Raw genomic sequence first — 13,628 nt, forward strand, 5'->3', positions numbered from 1 at the left:
CTGGATTTTATTAGAGAGGTATCAGAAGAAAATCCTATTGCTGACACAAATCTAAGCCCTGAAACACTTACAGGCTTCATGAATATACTCATATGGGATAGCAGTTTCTAGCACAGACAAGCTGCTGTCTGGGAAGGGGAAAAATAGATTTATTTCTGCATAAGTAGCAACAACAAAGGATGCATTAAATAGCATTAGTACATACTTCTCTTTGTGTTCCTGGTAGTAACTGATGTCCCGGGTCCCAAGGATTGTCCTCTTCACAAACACTGACAGAGCACTCCAGCTAATCAATATAATGGCCATCTCCAGGAGATTCCACTTGCTGTGGAAATATCTCCATCTCAGACTCTTCATCAGTTTCCCCTGTGAAAAGAGGAGTTTTACTGTCTCAGTCTCATGACTCCAGATCATATAATACCTCTAAAGATTAGGGCAATTCCCTCTGCAATAAAACAGACTACTGTGCGTCAATAAAACTACAGCTTGCACTGATTACTCATTATCTTTCTCAAAAGAAGCATTCCAGCCAAATCAAGTGTTGCCTTCCATTATGGGATTTAATCTTCCATTGGTGTGGCAACAGTGGTGCTTCTGAAATCAAACACAGTCACAAAGTTTTTGTAAGTGAAATCCACCCCAGACACAAGGTGATGCTGAACTTTCCACTGGCCTCACCTGTACTATCATGTAGTACACAATAAAGAGGAAATAAATCCCTTCTGCTGCAACCACAAAGATGTGGAGGCTGTTGGTGTAGGGGTAAAGCCGGACACTCTGCAGCTCTGCACTTGTGAAGAAGGCCCCTGAAACACAAACAGGGGTCACCTCAGGGCTCTGACAGTCACACCTCTCTGTTCTCATTCCAACACTCAGTTCACCAGTCAGACTTCTCTACTTGCTTTCACATCAATGTGAGCCTGACTCCAACTATCAAACTGAGGTTTAGACTGGATTATATGAGTAACCTTGTAAGTGTTCTTTGACATTTTCCTCAAATAGGCATTTCAGGCAGTCAGTGGCTTTCAGAGTGGTAGTGCTGTCTTGTGTCATAGCACAACACTAATCCCAGCAGGGCTGAGTTTGGATTGGACTGCAAATGCAGGACTGTAGCAGGAGGACTTGGAGATGTAAAGCTGAATCTTGTTCTAAAAGGAACATGAGCTCAGTTTTGCAGTCAGTTTTGGCATTTTCCAGCCCAGGCCAGACCTGAGGGAGTCTGCTCCCAGACCAAATGTTTTTTTTTTATGGCCTTTAAACCAGAATATGGTTTCTCTGTTCTCTTTGTTGTATCCAGGTTATGTATTATATGATTACACAGCAATATACTGGAAGTCATCTGGAACAAAAAAGACAGACTGTTATTTGTACTTTTTGTCTTAATATTGTATTGATTAGCTGAAGAGATTAGAAAACATAATTTTTTCTTGTTCTTCTATAAATTCTGGAGGATAAGTTTCAGTGCCATGTTTTCTTCATCAGCAGGTGACCACAGCATAAGCAAACATAAGATGTTCCATTTTGGTCAGTATTACTGTGATGCTGCATTTTTCCTTAATGATTTATATAATTTGCATTGATACTGTCATGATTAGATTTATTAAAACCCTTCTGTTTACTGAATAAAGAACTAGGAGCACACTGACAACATATAAATCCATCTTCTATAGGTGCACTGCTTGCTGTCTTTACAAATGTGTAACTTAAAAAATGTACTCACCCAAAGCATTGCTCTCAAACATCAGGCTTATAATGCAGAACAGGTTCACATTGGCATTGTAGACTGTAAATTCAACAAACACTGCTCTGGTGAAGGTGTCCAGCCAGACATTGTTGAAAAGGTATTGGAGAATTCTGCCAAAAAAATGTAAAGCCAGTGATCCAACTCATCCAGGATAGAGACAGTATCCCAGGGAGGAGACACTGATAACTTACAGGAATACAAGTGGTACCTGGAGGCATTCCCAGGATCAGTTCCCAGGTGAATCACGTATCCCCCTCCACTGTAGGTGGCCAGTTTACCCCAGCTGGGCTGCCCTCTCAGTTTGGACTGACTCTGATACTGCCATGCTGAGCTCAGGTCAGAGGAGTTATCAAAGACTGAAGAATTCCAGTGTTCCCCATAAACTGCTGTATCTTCTGTCTGCAGGGAGTATGGAGCATGGCATTCCTCAACTACATGCTGGAGTTTGGGAGAAATAGGGCAGGTGTCTCCTTTCACTCTTACTTGGCGAATTCGAGCACTCCCCACCAGCTTGGAATTGCCATCTGTAATGAATCCTAAACAGGAGATGGAAAAGAGCAGCACTGGCAACATGGCAGAACTAATAATATTTCTTCATTTCGTTTATGGTTCACTGATGCGTTAATATTTTGCTATATATTCTTTTCTCAGAAACACTGTAAGCAAAATAGTCATGGAAATGAAACCCTCATGTTGATTGGAACTGAGTTCTTAAAGAACATCCATAAAACCAGAGTTCAGTATCACTACCCATCTGTATTTTATACAGAAGAAAAATGAGGCTGGGGGGAGAAAAGTGACTCACTTTGACTCCCACAGCAGAATAGCTTTATGCAGTGTTCCTGTGGCCTGTCATGTCCAAAGAACAATTCTGCTAATGTAGTTCAGTATTTACCCTTAAGTGTGAGCTGGAAAACGGGTCAGATTTTTCTGCATGTGGCTACATAGAGAAAACATGGTGATATTGCATAATTTGCCTTCACATTGACCCAAGCCCTGATGCAAACAACTCTCCTGAGAAAAGCTTTATGGTGCCACCTGTCTGCCGTTCTCTTTTCTGGGTTATGGAAAGCAGCTTGTGTAGAACTGAGGCATATATCTGAATGTCTGCAGTACCTAATGTAAAATGTGAAAAATATAGCATTATAGTACAGAATTTTTGGTTTATATTAAATGCAAGGAAAATATCAGGGCACATTTGACCTGTAATCAAGCTGTGGGGGTTTTGTTATCCACTAGTATTCATATTATCATATTATAAGAATTCATGCTAGCCTTGTACTCTGACATCTCTTTCTCCACTCAAATATGCATGTGAAAGTTAGGGATATGTATAAAAGATTATGCTTCACAATCTGGCAAGCTGATGGGAAACAATGTGACTCTGCACCTTTATATGATCCATAAAGGTTTTTGAGTAAGGTGGTGTTTGCCCACGTGAAGAAATCCTGGTAACTGTAGACATCGTGGAATCCAGCTGTAAAGCTGTCCTCAATGTGTTTGTTCAAATAGTAGGAATTGGGATCTCTCTGCCCATAGGCAACCAGTAACAGCATCCATAAAAACCCAATATAGGCTGGGAAAAAAAACCAGGAAGAGACAGAATTAACAATGAGATCTGAATTAACAATGCTGTTCAAAACACACTGCAGGAATGGTTACTGCTGTCAGCACCTGTCAGGCCAAGGAGGTGCTTTGTAGACTCTGAGTGACCAGTGCTAGTAAATGTGCACAAGCTGCTGCAGTTTAACTGTTTCACAACTGGAATGTGAGCAGCAGTCAAGAAAGCAAGAGGGAAGGCTGAACAGCAGTTCAACAGCTCTAAATAAAATGAGTAGTCTAACTTTGTTCCCAGTGAAGTTGAGGTAATTTTTGCCATTGATTTCAGAGGAAATACAACAAGAGTATAAATCATGATCTATAGATACTACTGCTTTTAGAAAGATGTCCTTTCTCTGCTCTTTGACTTCAGTTTCATTTAACTGTTGATCTCCTCATTCTATCCTATTTTTGTTTTAACCTCTCATGTGTCTGACGTGTTTCTTTACCATAAAATCAAGACTTAGCCACACTTCTACCTCCAGCTAACATTCCCACCTCCTTGCAGCTCCAGCTGCCACAGAACAGCCTGTCTCTACATCACGATGGCTGGCAGAAAGCTGAAGATGTGCCAAAACTTTGTCACCCAAGAGAACAATATTTTCCCTGCTGTAAAAGTACTGAAGAGTACTACTGAATAAAGCAAGTAATCTAGGTATGGATACCCAGGATTTCTCGGATGAGGGCAAATGCTTTCTGCTCCTTCATGCAGCTGATTTTCATTTTTTCCACATCAGCTGCAGGAGGTGGCCGATAAATGTTGCTTCTACTGTCCCTTCGGGCTCCAAAGAGAGGGTGTGAATCACCTGAGAGGGAGAGCAGTAAACCCTGGGATTAGTAAACAGATCATCCATGTCCTGCTTTTTGTTTCTTTGGACATTCAAAGGAAACATTTCTATTTATTGCTTTCCCTTAGGAAACCGTTCTGCAGGATTTATCCAACCTATACATACAGTGGTCTTTATTTTTTTCTGCAGCTGACACAAAATCAGTTATTTAGGTTTGTTTTCACTTCCACTTGATCTTGGGAATGCTAATGGGTAGGTAGGTAGTCATAATGCCTGTGGATTTAGTGATTTCTGCTAACACTGACAGCTAAGATTCAGGTATGTAAAGATAACCAGTGAAGTTCTCAGCTGAGCTGAGTCACACATTCATGCATAAAGCACTCCAAAAGCTTGAGAATGCTGCACTTTCTTTAAAAATATCTCACTTTACCAGCACTTACCTGGTGCAGATAAAGGCCCATCAATAGCTGGGTTTTCTACATCCTCGTGTTCCACCTTCTTCAGAACCAGAGCAAAAAAAGCAGCAAATCCCAGCACCTGGAAAGAATCAGCTATAACTCACCCTATGCCCATTTCATATAAAGAACTGCAGGCCACTGATCCCTTTGGACCCAGGCACTGCAGAGAACAACTGCTCTCTGACTGTTGAACTCCTGCAGCTGAAGCCCTTCAATGAGAGAACAGTGCACAGTGACACATCTTCCCTGCTCAGAAACCTCATCACCTATTAAACCCCTATTAAACACCTATTAAACACTTATTTGAAAAAAGGGAGATGAAACTAATGGAGGTAATGTCAGCAAAAGACACCAGAACTCTGCAAACCAGCTGCTAACTCTTTGTTAAGGGCAAAGGCCTCTCATTTTATACCTTAGATCCTGTGGTTCTTTAGAACTGTCTTCCTGCAATGGTAGTAGATGAGTTGATCTTGGCCAGTGGTTGTATTTCTGAGGATCTCACCTTTAAGGGCTGTGTGATGAAAAGACTTTCCAAGAAGGAGATGACCATGGAGATCAGCCACTTGATGGAGTTCTCCTTGCCATAGTGCAGCCCATAGAGCATGGTAAAGAACCCGGACACACCACTGGTGGCTGCCACCAGGAACCACCCGATGAACACAAACCACCAGGGCAGTCCTTTGGAAGAAACATTCTTCTTGTCATCACCGGAGAAGTTTGGAGTAAGGGACCACCTTGAGAGTCAACCAGAAGAGAAAACATCAGTCTGTGGTAGAACAGGAACCAAAATCACAACCATCAAGTTCACTGGGAACAGGCAACATCTTAGGATTTAAAACCTCAATCAAAATATTCTGACTTCTTTTAACTAATGCAGCTATGTAGGATATATGGATAGCAAAAAGTACGGTGAGCAAAAATGCGAGGAAGTGTGCAGAGATCAGCTAAAATCAAAATAAATATGATGGGCTTATTTACTCCTCAGTTTATGCATAATTGAACCTCCAGCAGAACTATTGACAAAGAAAACCATGAGTGTATTTAAGCTGCTGGATGTGTCTCTTGTGATCAGCATAAAGGCCAGGGAGATAATTAGAGCAATTGTTTTTGATTCTTCCAATTTAATTATCATATTTCACTGCACTATTTTTGTCTGCTTATTAATTTTTCTTTATCCATACATTTTAAGAGACTTCTGTGACTTTGGAGCTTGGTGATTATCCCAGCCCTTTACTACCATGTGGCATTGTGTTGTAACTTTCCATTTTGGAGGCAAAAATAACAAAGAACAATGATCTGTCATTATTGCCTTTGTGTGCAGTTCACAGTGCGTGGAAATTTCTTTTCTACAATGGTATAATAGTAAGACTTATTTTTACAGCTATAATAATAGTCATCTAGCACATATTAAGCAGTAATTATTTGGGTTCTGCCATCCTGACCCATTTTGAACTCATGAATTTACTTAGTCTGAGAGTGAGATGAGAACCAGGTTACCCCTCACTGGTGGATGCTGACGAGCACATTCGGGGCTCCAGGAGGTTCTTCATGTGCTGAACCTGATGAACAGCTTGTGTGTAACTCTGAGGCACCTGGAATTTATGGGGCCCCAGTAATTCCAGCTCCATCTCCACATGCTGGAGTTGTGTGTACAAGCAGCGACTGTAATCACTGTATTTCGGTCGCTCACAAATTCTCTTCTCTGGACTTGGGCTTCTTGTTTTTTCTGCAGGCAAAGAATTATTTATTTACTTATTGAGAAAAACTATGCCTAGATTAAAATAGTGTTCAGTACAAAGGGTAGTAGAACTGGAGCTAAGGATTATGAATGTGACAGAGTGAAGAGTAACATGTCAAGGGATGTGTAAAACCAGCTTTAGTACTAGAGCTTAATACTCTACTGCTGGAATTGTTGCCAGAGGGCAACTTAAACAGGTTCTAAAACCTTAATAGAGAAGTCAGATCAACTGTTAATTTGTTCATAGTTTCCCTGTGCAATTAGCTTGGTAGACTCATTGGAAAAGACAAATATAAGTCTCAATGAAATCAGTTAGATTGTTTACTCATATATTCTTGTTTAATTGAAGATAAATAAATGCCTGAGTTGAGAGTCAAACTGAAAGGAACAACAGCATAAGGCCAAGAGGAAAAAAAAAGGTTAAAAAGCTGTGAAACAACTGATATTCGTGAGTCTTTGTGCTGGTGGATACTGATCCTGCTCCCAAGTCAGACTGGTAGCAAATATTTAATTCTACAGTGTAAGAAATAGAGATTTCACAGTTGTCTTTACTCAGTGGGTGCTCCGTTGTGCACAGTGAAAGGACAAGAGGCAATGGGCACAAATTAAAACATGGGAAATTCTTTCTGAACAGGAGAGTATTGTGAGGACTCTTGGACACTGGAGTAGGTTGATCAGAGAATTTGCTGAATCTCCGCCCTTGGAGACATTCAAACCTGACTGGATTTGATCTTGGGCAATCCTTCCCCAGCTGACCCTGCTCTGAGCAGAGTGGTGGGATCTAGAGATCCCTTCTAACCTCAGCTGCTCTGTAATTCTGTAACTGCCTCTGAGTCAGAATGTAAGAAGAGCTTGGGTCATCCCATCCAGTGCGGTCATCATTTTCACTGCAAAGGCTTCAGAGGGCATTTCACAGTCTGTTGTGTACCTTGCACATCCATAGAACCTAAAGTGACAATTATAGGGCCATCCTTCTTGCTGCCATCATAAAACCCTTGCCCAGCTCTGTTCTGCTGGCAGATGATGTCCTCAACCAATGACAGAAGCGAGTTGATGTTTGTTGCTTTTCCAAGATCTGATGCTGAGGTGAGAGGTGCAGTCTTCAGGACTTTCAAGAGTGAGTTGGCAATTCTTCTTATGTCCTAGGGAAGACAGAGCAACACAGCAGTGACTCTGGCTGCAGTGGCTTAAGCTGATGTGATCTGACAGCACCACTGGCTGGGAGCTGCACCGATTGCTAAAATCTCCAGAATGGATAAGAATAGCACATCCTACACTGCTGGATGTGACGAGCAGGTTTCAGTGAGTTCAGTAAGACGGCTTTCAGGGTTCAAAAGGACAGCTTACCTGCCTGGGGACCTAAGCTGAGAAAGATGGGGTCTGTGATGCCTTTCATCTTCACTGTCTTGCTTAGTGTTTGCTTTACCCCTGAACACAGTGATTTGGTTGCCCAGTAATTGTGCAAGGGCTGGGACGTACAAAGGCAGCTCTTAACAAAGTCGTGGATGGCATTTAGGTGGGCAAATGAGAGCTTTGCACCCGTGGCAATTGGCTTTTCTCTTCAGACTGGCTGAAGGGCATTGACAGGGAACGTTTGTGCTGTGGAGCCAGGGTAGCCGGTAGTGCGTGGCACCAGAGGGCAGTGCAGGACTCGCAGGGACTTGCCTTTGTCACAGCCTCTGGAGTGAGCGAGGCAGCCTGGGTGACCTCTGGGGTGAGGGGTACGCTTGGGGACACTCGGCCATTCTTCCCCGGCTTCCTCTGTCTCCCCTCCTTGGCTGGCCGGGGTCGTGTGTTTCTGAAGATCTGCACAATGAGCAGGTTGATGGGGAACATGAGGAGGGAGCTCTCAAAGCCAATCATCACTTCCTGCCATGTGAACTCGATCTTACCTGTCAAGGTCAAACAGAGGGGAGGAGGAAAAAAAACCCCATGAAAAATAAACCATCCGGTTTATCTTGTGAAAAACCCCATTTGTTCAACTCTCCTGCTTCTATATTCTGCTGTCTCTCTATTTCCCTGGCCAAGCAATGGTGAGGTTTGTTACCCAGATCCATTTTCTGCTCAGCTGGATCCTTTGGCACACCCCAGAACATGATGCTGGTCAGCATGGTGCACAGCAGCAGGGAGAAGCAACACGACACGCGCTGGGCGCGCGTGAAGGAGCTTCGTGGGGAGCGGCTGAAAACAGAGTACCAGATGTGCCCGTCCTGGAAATCCCTGGAGGTCTTCATGAAAAACAGATTGCTGGGAAGAAGGAGAGGGAAATCAAATGGATGCTTAGAAAGGAGAGGAAAGAATAAAACTGTAGTTCAGTGTCCTGACCTGATCATGCTTGTAGGTACTGTCAGAAGGAATAATAACGTTGAGAAATTACCAAATATTGTGGTTTGATTTGCATGGAGTGGGTCATAGCTACTTATGTCCTTTCCTTTTGCCCACACCATGGAGGGAAAGTGAATCATGAGCAGTTTCTATTTAAATTGTTAAGGAAATTACACATAAGAGAAGATGTTGGGTTTCTGTAGGTCTTGTCAGGCTATCCTTCTTTAACACCAATATTTCCAGTGTGGTATTACTGTATCCTTTCTCTTTTCCTTGTTCAGAGCCCTTTCAGAGCACTAGAAAGACATTTGTCTAGGGGTTTGGTCTTTCTTTTTCATGCTTGTTCTTCTAGATTGATTGCTATCAAGATTAAAAATGTCCATAAAATAAAAGGTACCTGAACTGCTTCATGTCCTGTTCTGTAGCTACCGGGAACACTTTATCTAGGACACATTCTCCAATATCAATGGCTAGCCAGGAGTTACAGAGGAAGTACCATTTCTGATCCCATGCCAGATCATGGACTAATACCCGATTCACATACCTGTTGGAAAAACATACAGGGCACAATCACATGTGAAATTCAGAACTGGACAGAACTTCTGGAGGACAAACTCTGGCCTTTGGCTTCTTAGGGTGTGTCTAAACTGTAAGGCACAGAACACATCCCATCCTATACTGGACATGGGATATGGGAAGCACTCCTGGTCCTGCAGTTTAGATTATGATTTGACCTATTCACCAGCAAAAATGAGAAACTAACACTTCTTTTCTTTCTAGAACTTTAGGAAGGATAATTCTCAAGTGCTAGAAAAGGAAAACTGTTATCATTATAAAGAAAAATTTGTGGATCTTCAGATCTCCACTTACCAGGACGGGCTGTCCCCTGAGTTATCATGCCACAGTCTAATACTCTGCAGTTCCCCAAGAGGGAAGAAGGTACAGAGAAGGAAAACATCCACTCCTCCACGTTCAAACACAGGTGTATCAGGATCAGTTAGATGGTGGGGCTCACTCTCTCCTTCCATTCCACAGAGGGTGAGAGTCACCTGGAAAATAAGATGGCACAATGAAGATTTGCACATCCCGGTTCTACGTACGATTATTCCTCTGGAATACTCCTCCAGCTTCCATCAAAGCTAAGGACTTTCTGGCTTAGATGGTGTATTTGAGCTGTCCTGTTTAACAGCCTCAGGCATTCCATTGTTCATCCAGTTCCCTAAATGGGTGCACAAACTGTTCCCCCACACAGTGCCAGGAATACCTTGGAGGTTGTGGCTGCGCCACGGCGGTGTCCTGTGAAAACTGTCACCAGGTACCGATACTGAGCAAAGGGGTCATTGTCTTCCAGGACTGTGATTTTCACCTGCAGAGCAACACAGCACAAGCAGTGTGTCAGCTGGTCTGGAAGTGTGGATTCCTGAAAGCTGTGAGCAGGAATTTGTCATCCTGTGAACAACGTTTACAGAATAAGTTAAAGACTTCCTATTAACAGAGCCTTGGTATGGTGGGAATTGGCCTAAATACATTCAGTCTTTATTAGCTGAAGACTTACTTTGGCATCATCCTGAATGTCTTTCCTTCGAGCCCAAATAACTACGAGCACATATATCAGAAAGATGCATCCTACAGTTGTCACCACCACAGGATTGTCCACAAATGTACCAAATAGCTGTGCAGTTTTGCTGACATCTATGGCATTGGGGATGACAAGGAAGGAGCTCCCAAAGAAAGTCAGATGGTTGCACAGGCACTGTGTGCTTCTAGGATTTGTTTTTGGTCCTACCTGAAACCCACAAAAAAAAAAATCCCAATAAAACATTTGGCTTTAAAATATTAGATGACTTACCAAGCAAATGAAAAGACAGTGCTGAGATTGGTGAGTTAGTGCAGAGAACTGCTGTACCCAAAAGAATAGTTCAAATTCCAATAAGGAACATTAATATGTAGCCAGTAACAGGCATTATAACATAATATGGCCTTGTCAAAATTTTTCATTTCTTCTTGGAAGTTCATCCCAAGAAATAGAAATGGAAATGTCATTTGAAGCTTAGTTCAATAGGACTAAACTTCTTCAATTGATTAAAACATCTCAGAATGATCTTGTTTTAAGGTGTGAGTTCAGTGCTATCAATTTACTACAAGGTGGTGGTTATAAGGGCTGGCTTTGAAGTGTGTAACAGAAACACTGCTTTGTTTTGCTCGACTTACATGACATCCATAGCTGTTCCAGCTCCCCTGGCGCTCATCCCAAAATACACAGCGGGATGCAAAGCAAGTGACACCTATGGTTAGCCCAGCATAGACTTTGGAATCCATTCCCATATCTTGCAAAACCATGAAATAGTAGGTTCCTTCTCCAAAAATGAGTTCTTCCGGGCTAAGAACCCAGGTGTTTGTCTCACCTTGAAGACAAACATTTTCGTTTCAATGCATGGAGAAATGCTAATTCAGAAGTATGCAGCTGTATTGCATGTAATAAATAAACCAAAGAAACAGATATGAAATAATTCTTAGCAACTCGTTGTTCAAAGCAGCCCACTCCTTTCTCCTGTTGGTGAACACTGCACACTAGAGACTGGAACCCTGAAGCACGACAGACTGAAACTCCTGTGAGAGGTTTCTTTCCAGCTGGACATCTGAACTCATGGGCAAGGCTCACTCTGCAAGTTCATGGGTCACTAAACATTATCTTACCTCCAGCAGCTTTCTTAGAGAACAGATGTTTTCTCATATCATAATTAGTCTCATTTGGGTGATAACCGTACCCCAAGTGGAGTATTAGTGGAATGTTGTGTTCAGATTCCAGGTAGATCACTATAGATGTGTTTTCTGAGGTAACATTGACTTGGAAAGTGCTATAATTGCCCAGATTCAACAGAATCTTATCTTCCTGAGTTGATGAAAGCCTTGGTAACATGATCTGTTTTTAAACAGAAAGACAGAGGTTTAAATACAGCAAAGCACTTTGCTCCTAGCATGCAGCCACGTGCTAGATTATCTTTGTTCATAACATCAGGAAAGCAGGGCCAGCAAAAATATCAGCTTCAAAGTAATCTTCTTGCTAATGTCAGCTAACCTCTGAAAACATTCATTCTTACATCCATTTAAATGAAGGATAAGATACCTCCTTTTTAAGAAAAGACAGAAATATTTGTTATTTCATTCATCACATCACACAAATCCCCTCATCACAAATGCAGACAACATCATCCCATTATCTAATGTAATCTACACTGCAGCATTTGTTTTCACCTTACAGAAGGTGATAACACAAATGACAGTTCATTAATGGAGAAAGGAAAAAATGGGAAAAGAGGGAGAGGGATAGAAAAGAGTGGATTTACTTCAATGTTCTCTTTGAGGTTGCTGACTGGTATGATCAAGCCGTCCAGACCAGTAAGACTTAGACCCCCCACTGTTCCACTGATGTCAAAACTGGTGTCACTGGAGAAAAAGGGGTTCACAGCAAAGCTCACCATCTGTCAGCAAAACATTAACAATCAGACAACTGAGATATTGTCAATATTTCATTATATTCCTACGCTAAATTTCTGAAGAGTGAAAGGTTGAGCTCAGACCCAAACAGAACTGAACTTTCAAGATTTGTCTGCACTCAGATCTAAATAAGAATCTACCTTATCCCTAAGATAGTCAAGACAAACCTTCAAAATTATTTTGATTCTGAAAAGTGACGTGTACAACAATCTTTACTTTTTCCATACTCTGTAACCCTTTTTTAGCAGAGTTGGAAAAGATGCAATGAAAAAAAAATTATTGCAGGTATTATGGGGCTCTCCGGAAAGGGCCAAATCAAGCAGAGAGGCCCTTAGAAAATTTATTATAAAAATATGACAATTACATACTATCTATTGCTCTGAGGAAAAAAAACACCATGTCCTAATTCAGATTAGGAAATGTGTTATTACAGGACATTTGTCTCCTGCAGGATCTGAGTGCCTCATGTATTTCTAGCTGGGATGAAGGAGGGCTGCTGCAGTTTAGTTGGAATGTGACACGGCCTCTGAGCTGTTGCATCCTCCTCAGAGCATAAGGTGTAAACAAACAGCAAATAGATTTATAGGTATTGATTCATTCCATTGCCTTCTCTGGCTGTGTAAGTGTATGTGAGGGGATGATGGGATGGGGAAGTTCAGCTTTCAGTCCTCCTTAGCTTGCTGAAACAACCTCATGCAATTAAGATAAATGAAGACTTCTTCGACCAAAAATATTTCAAATTATTGTCATGACAGGAGGGATGACTTGTGTGCTCGTGTGTTCATTGTAAAAGGAGAAAAGATTCTAAAACCATTATATCAGGAGTGTAAGTTGAATATCAGACTGAGTCAGATAAAAGCTGTTTACTTGCCCTTATATCCACTGTTTCATCATCAAGTCCTGAAACACTGAGAGAGGAAGCAGGTGGGAGAGTAAAGCTGGCAGAGCTGGAATTGGAGATGTTAATGGATGTGCCATCCATGTTTTCTGTTTGTAATCTGTCCAGTTAGGGTTGGACACAACAAAGCAGAATAAAACAGAAATAAGAAAAGAAATAGAAAATAAAGGGGGAAAAAAAAACCACACCAAAAAAAGACCAAACATTAATAACATGGTCTTCATAACTAGAGAAAAAGCTTTCTCTTTTCACAAGTATATTGTAGTTGCAAAACTATTTCTAACTCTGCCAGTAAATACTTTGTACAATAATCTGTCCCTGACGTAGTACTGCACGTAACACTGCCATGGAATCATCAAAAAAGGGGTGGAATTGGCATATCTGGAGAGGAAGTTGTGCCCAAGGTGTGCTTCTGTGAAAGACATACGTGGTTTCTGTGTGAACGTGCTCTTGGTTTGAATGCACAGTGTGAGGGGGATGAAAACCAAGCTCTTGGGGAACAATTTAGGGGTGATTATCAGGAATGGAGAATGCTTGTCAGGCTCCTCAGGATTACATTTGCTTCTGCCAAGCTGGTTAC

The 13,628-nt window shown here is 41.8% G+C and overlaps 2 protein-coding genes across 6 annotated transcripts in view; one reads left to right on the forward strand and one right to left on the reverse strand.

Moving 5' to 3' along the window:
* The window catches only part of BCO1 (beta-carotene oxygenase 1), a 64,890-nt gene that overhangs the window by 5,708 nt on the left and 45,554 nt on the right, over positions 1–13,628 (forward strand). The gene's annotated exons all lie outside the window — the stretch shown is intronic.
* Positions 1–13,628, reverse strand: part of PKD1L2 (polycystin 1 like 2) — a 38,090-nt gene that overhangs the window by 5,109 nt on the left and 19,353 nt on the right. The window contains exons 19-38 of the mRNA XM_039380808.1: positions 13,022–13,148; positions 12,000–12,134; positions 11,350–11,575; positions 10,864–11,057; positions 10,208–10,438; positions 9,917–10,018; positions 9,523–9,701; positions 9,050–9,196; positions 8,375–8,574; positions 7,993–8,219; positions 7,256–7,469; positions 6,087–6,315; positions 5,092–5,323; positions 4,572–4,668; positions 4,009–4,149; positions 3,135–3,320; positions 1,953–2,280; positions 1,721–1,854; positions 679–806; positions 206–366 (exon numbers count right to left, since the gene is read on the reverse strand). Of these exons, the coding sequence (XP_039236742.1) occupies positions 206–366; positions 679–806; positions 1,721–1,854; positions 1,953–2,280; positions 3,135–3,320; positions 4,009–4,149; positions 4,572–4,668; positions 5,092–5,323; positions 6,087–6,315; positions 7,256–7,469; positions 7,993–8,219; positions 8,375–8,574; positions 9,050–9,196; positions 9,523–9,701; positions 9,917–10,018; positions 10,208–10,438; positions 10,864–11,057; positions 11,350–11,575; positions 12,000–12,134; positions 13,022–13,148 (3,618 nt within the window). The remainder of the gene's footprint in view (positions 1–205; positions 367–678; positions 807–1,720; positions 1,855–1,952; positions 2,281–3,134; positions 3,321–4,008; positions 4,150–4,571; positions 4,669–5,091; positions 5,324–6,086; positions 6,316–7,255; positions 7,470–7,992; positions 8,220–8,374; positions 8,575–9,049; positions 9,197–9,522; positions 9,702–9,916; positions 10,019–10,207; positions 10,439–10,863; positions 11,058–11,349; positions 11,576–11,999; positions 12,135–13,021; positions 13,149–13,628) is intronic.

The sequence above is a fragment of the Pipra filicauda genome, unplaced genomic scaffold (assembly GCF_003945595.2).
Source record: "Pipra filicauda isolate LSUMZ 115617 unplaced genomic scaffold, ASM394559v2 scaffold203_size1373443_pilon, whole genome shotgun sequence".
In the NCBI taxonomy this organism is placed as follows: domain Eukaryota; kingdom Metazoa; phylum Chordata; class Aves; order Passeriformes; family Pipridae; genus Pipra; species Pipra filicauda.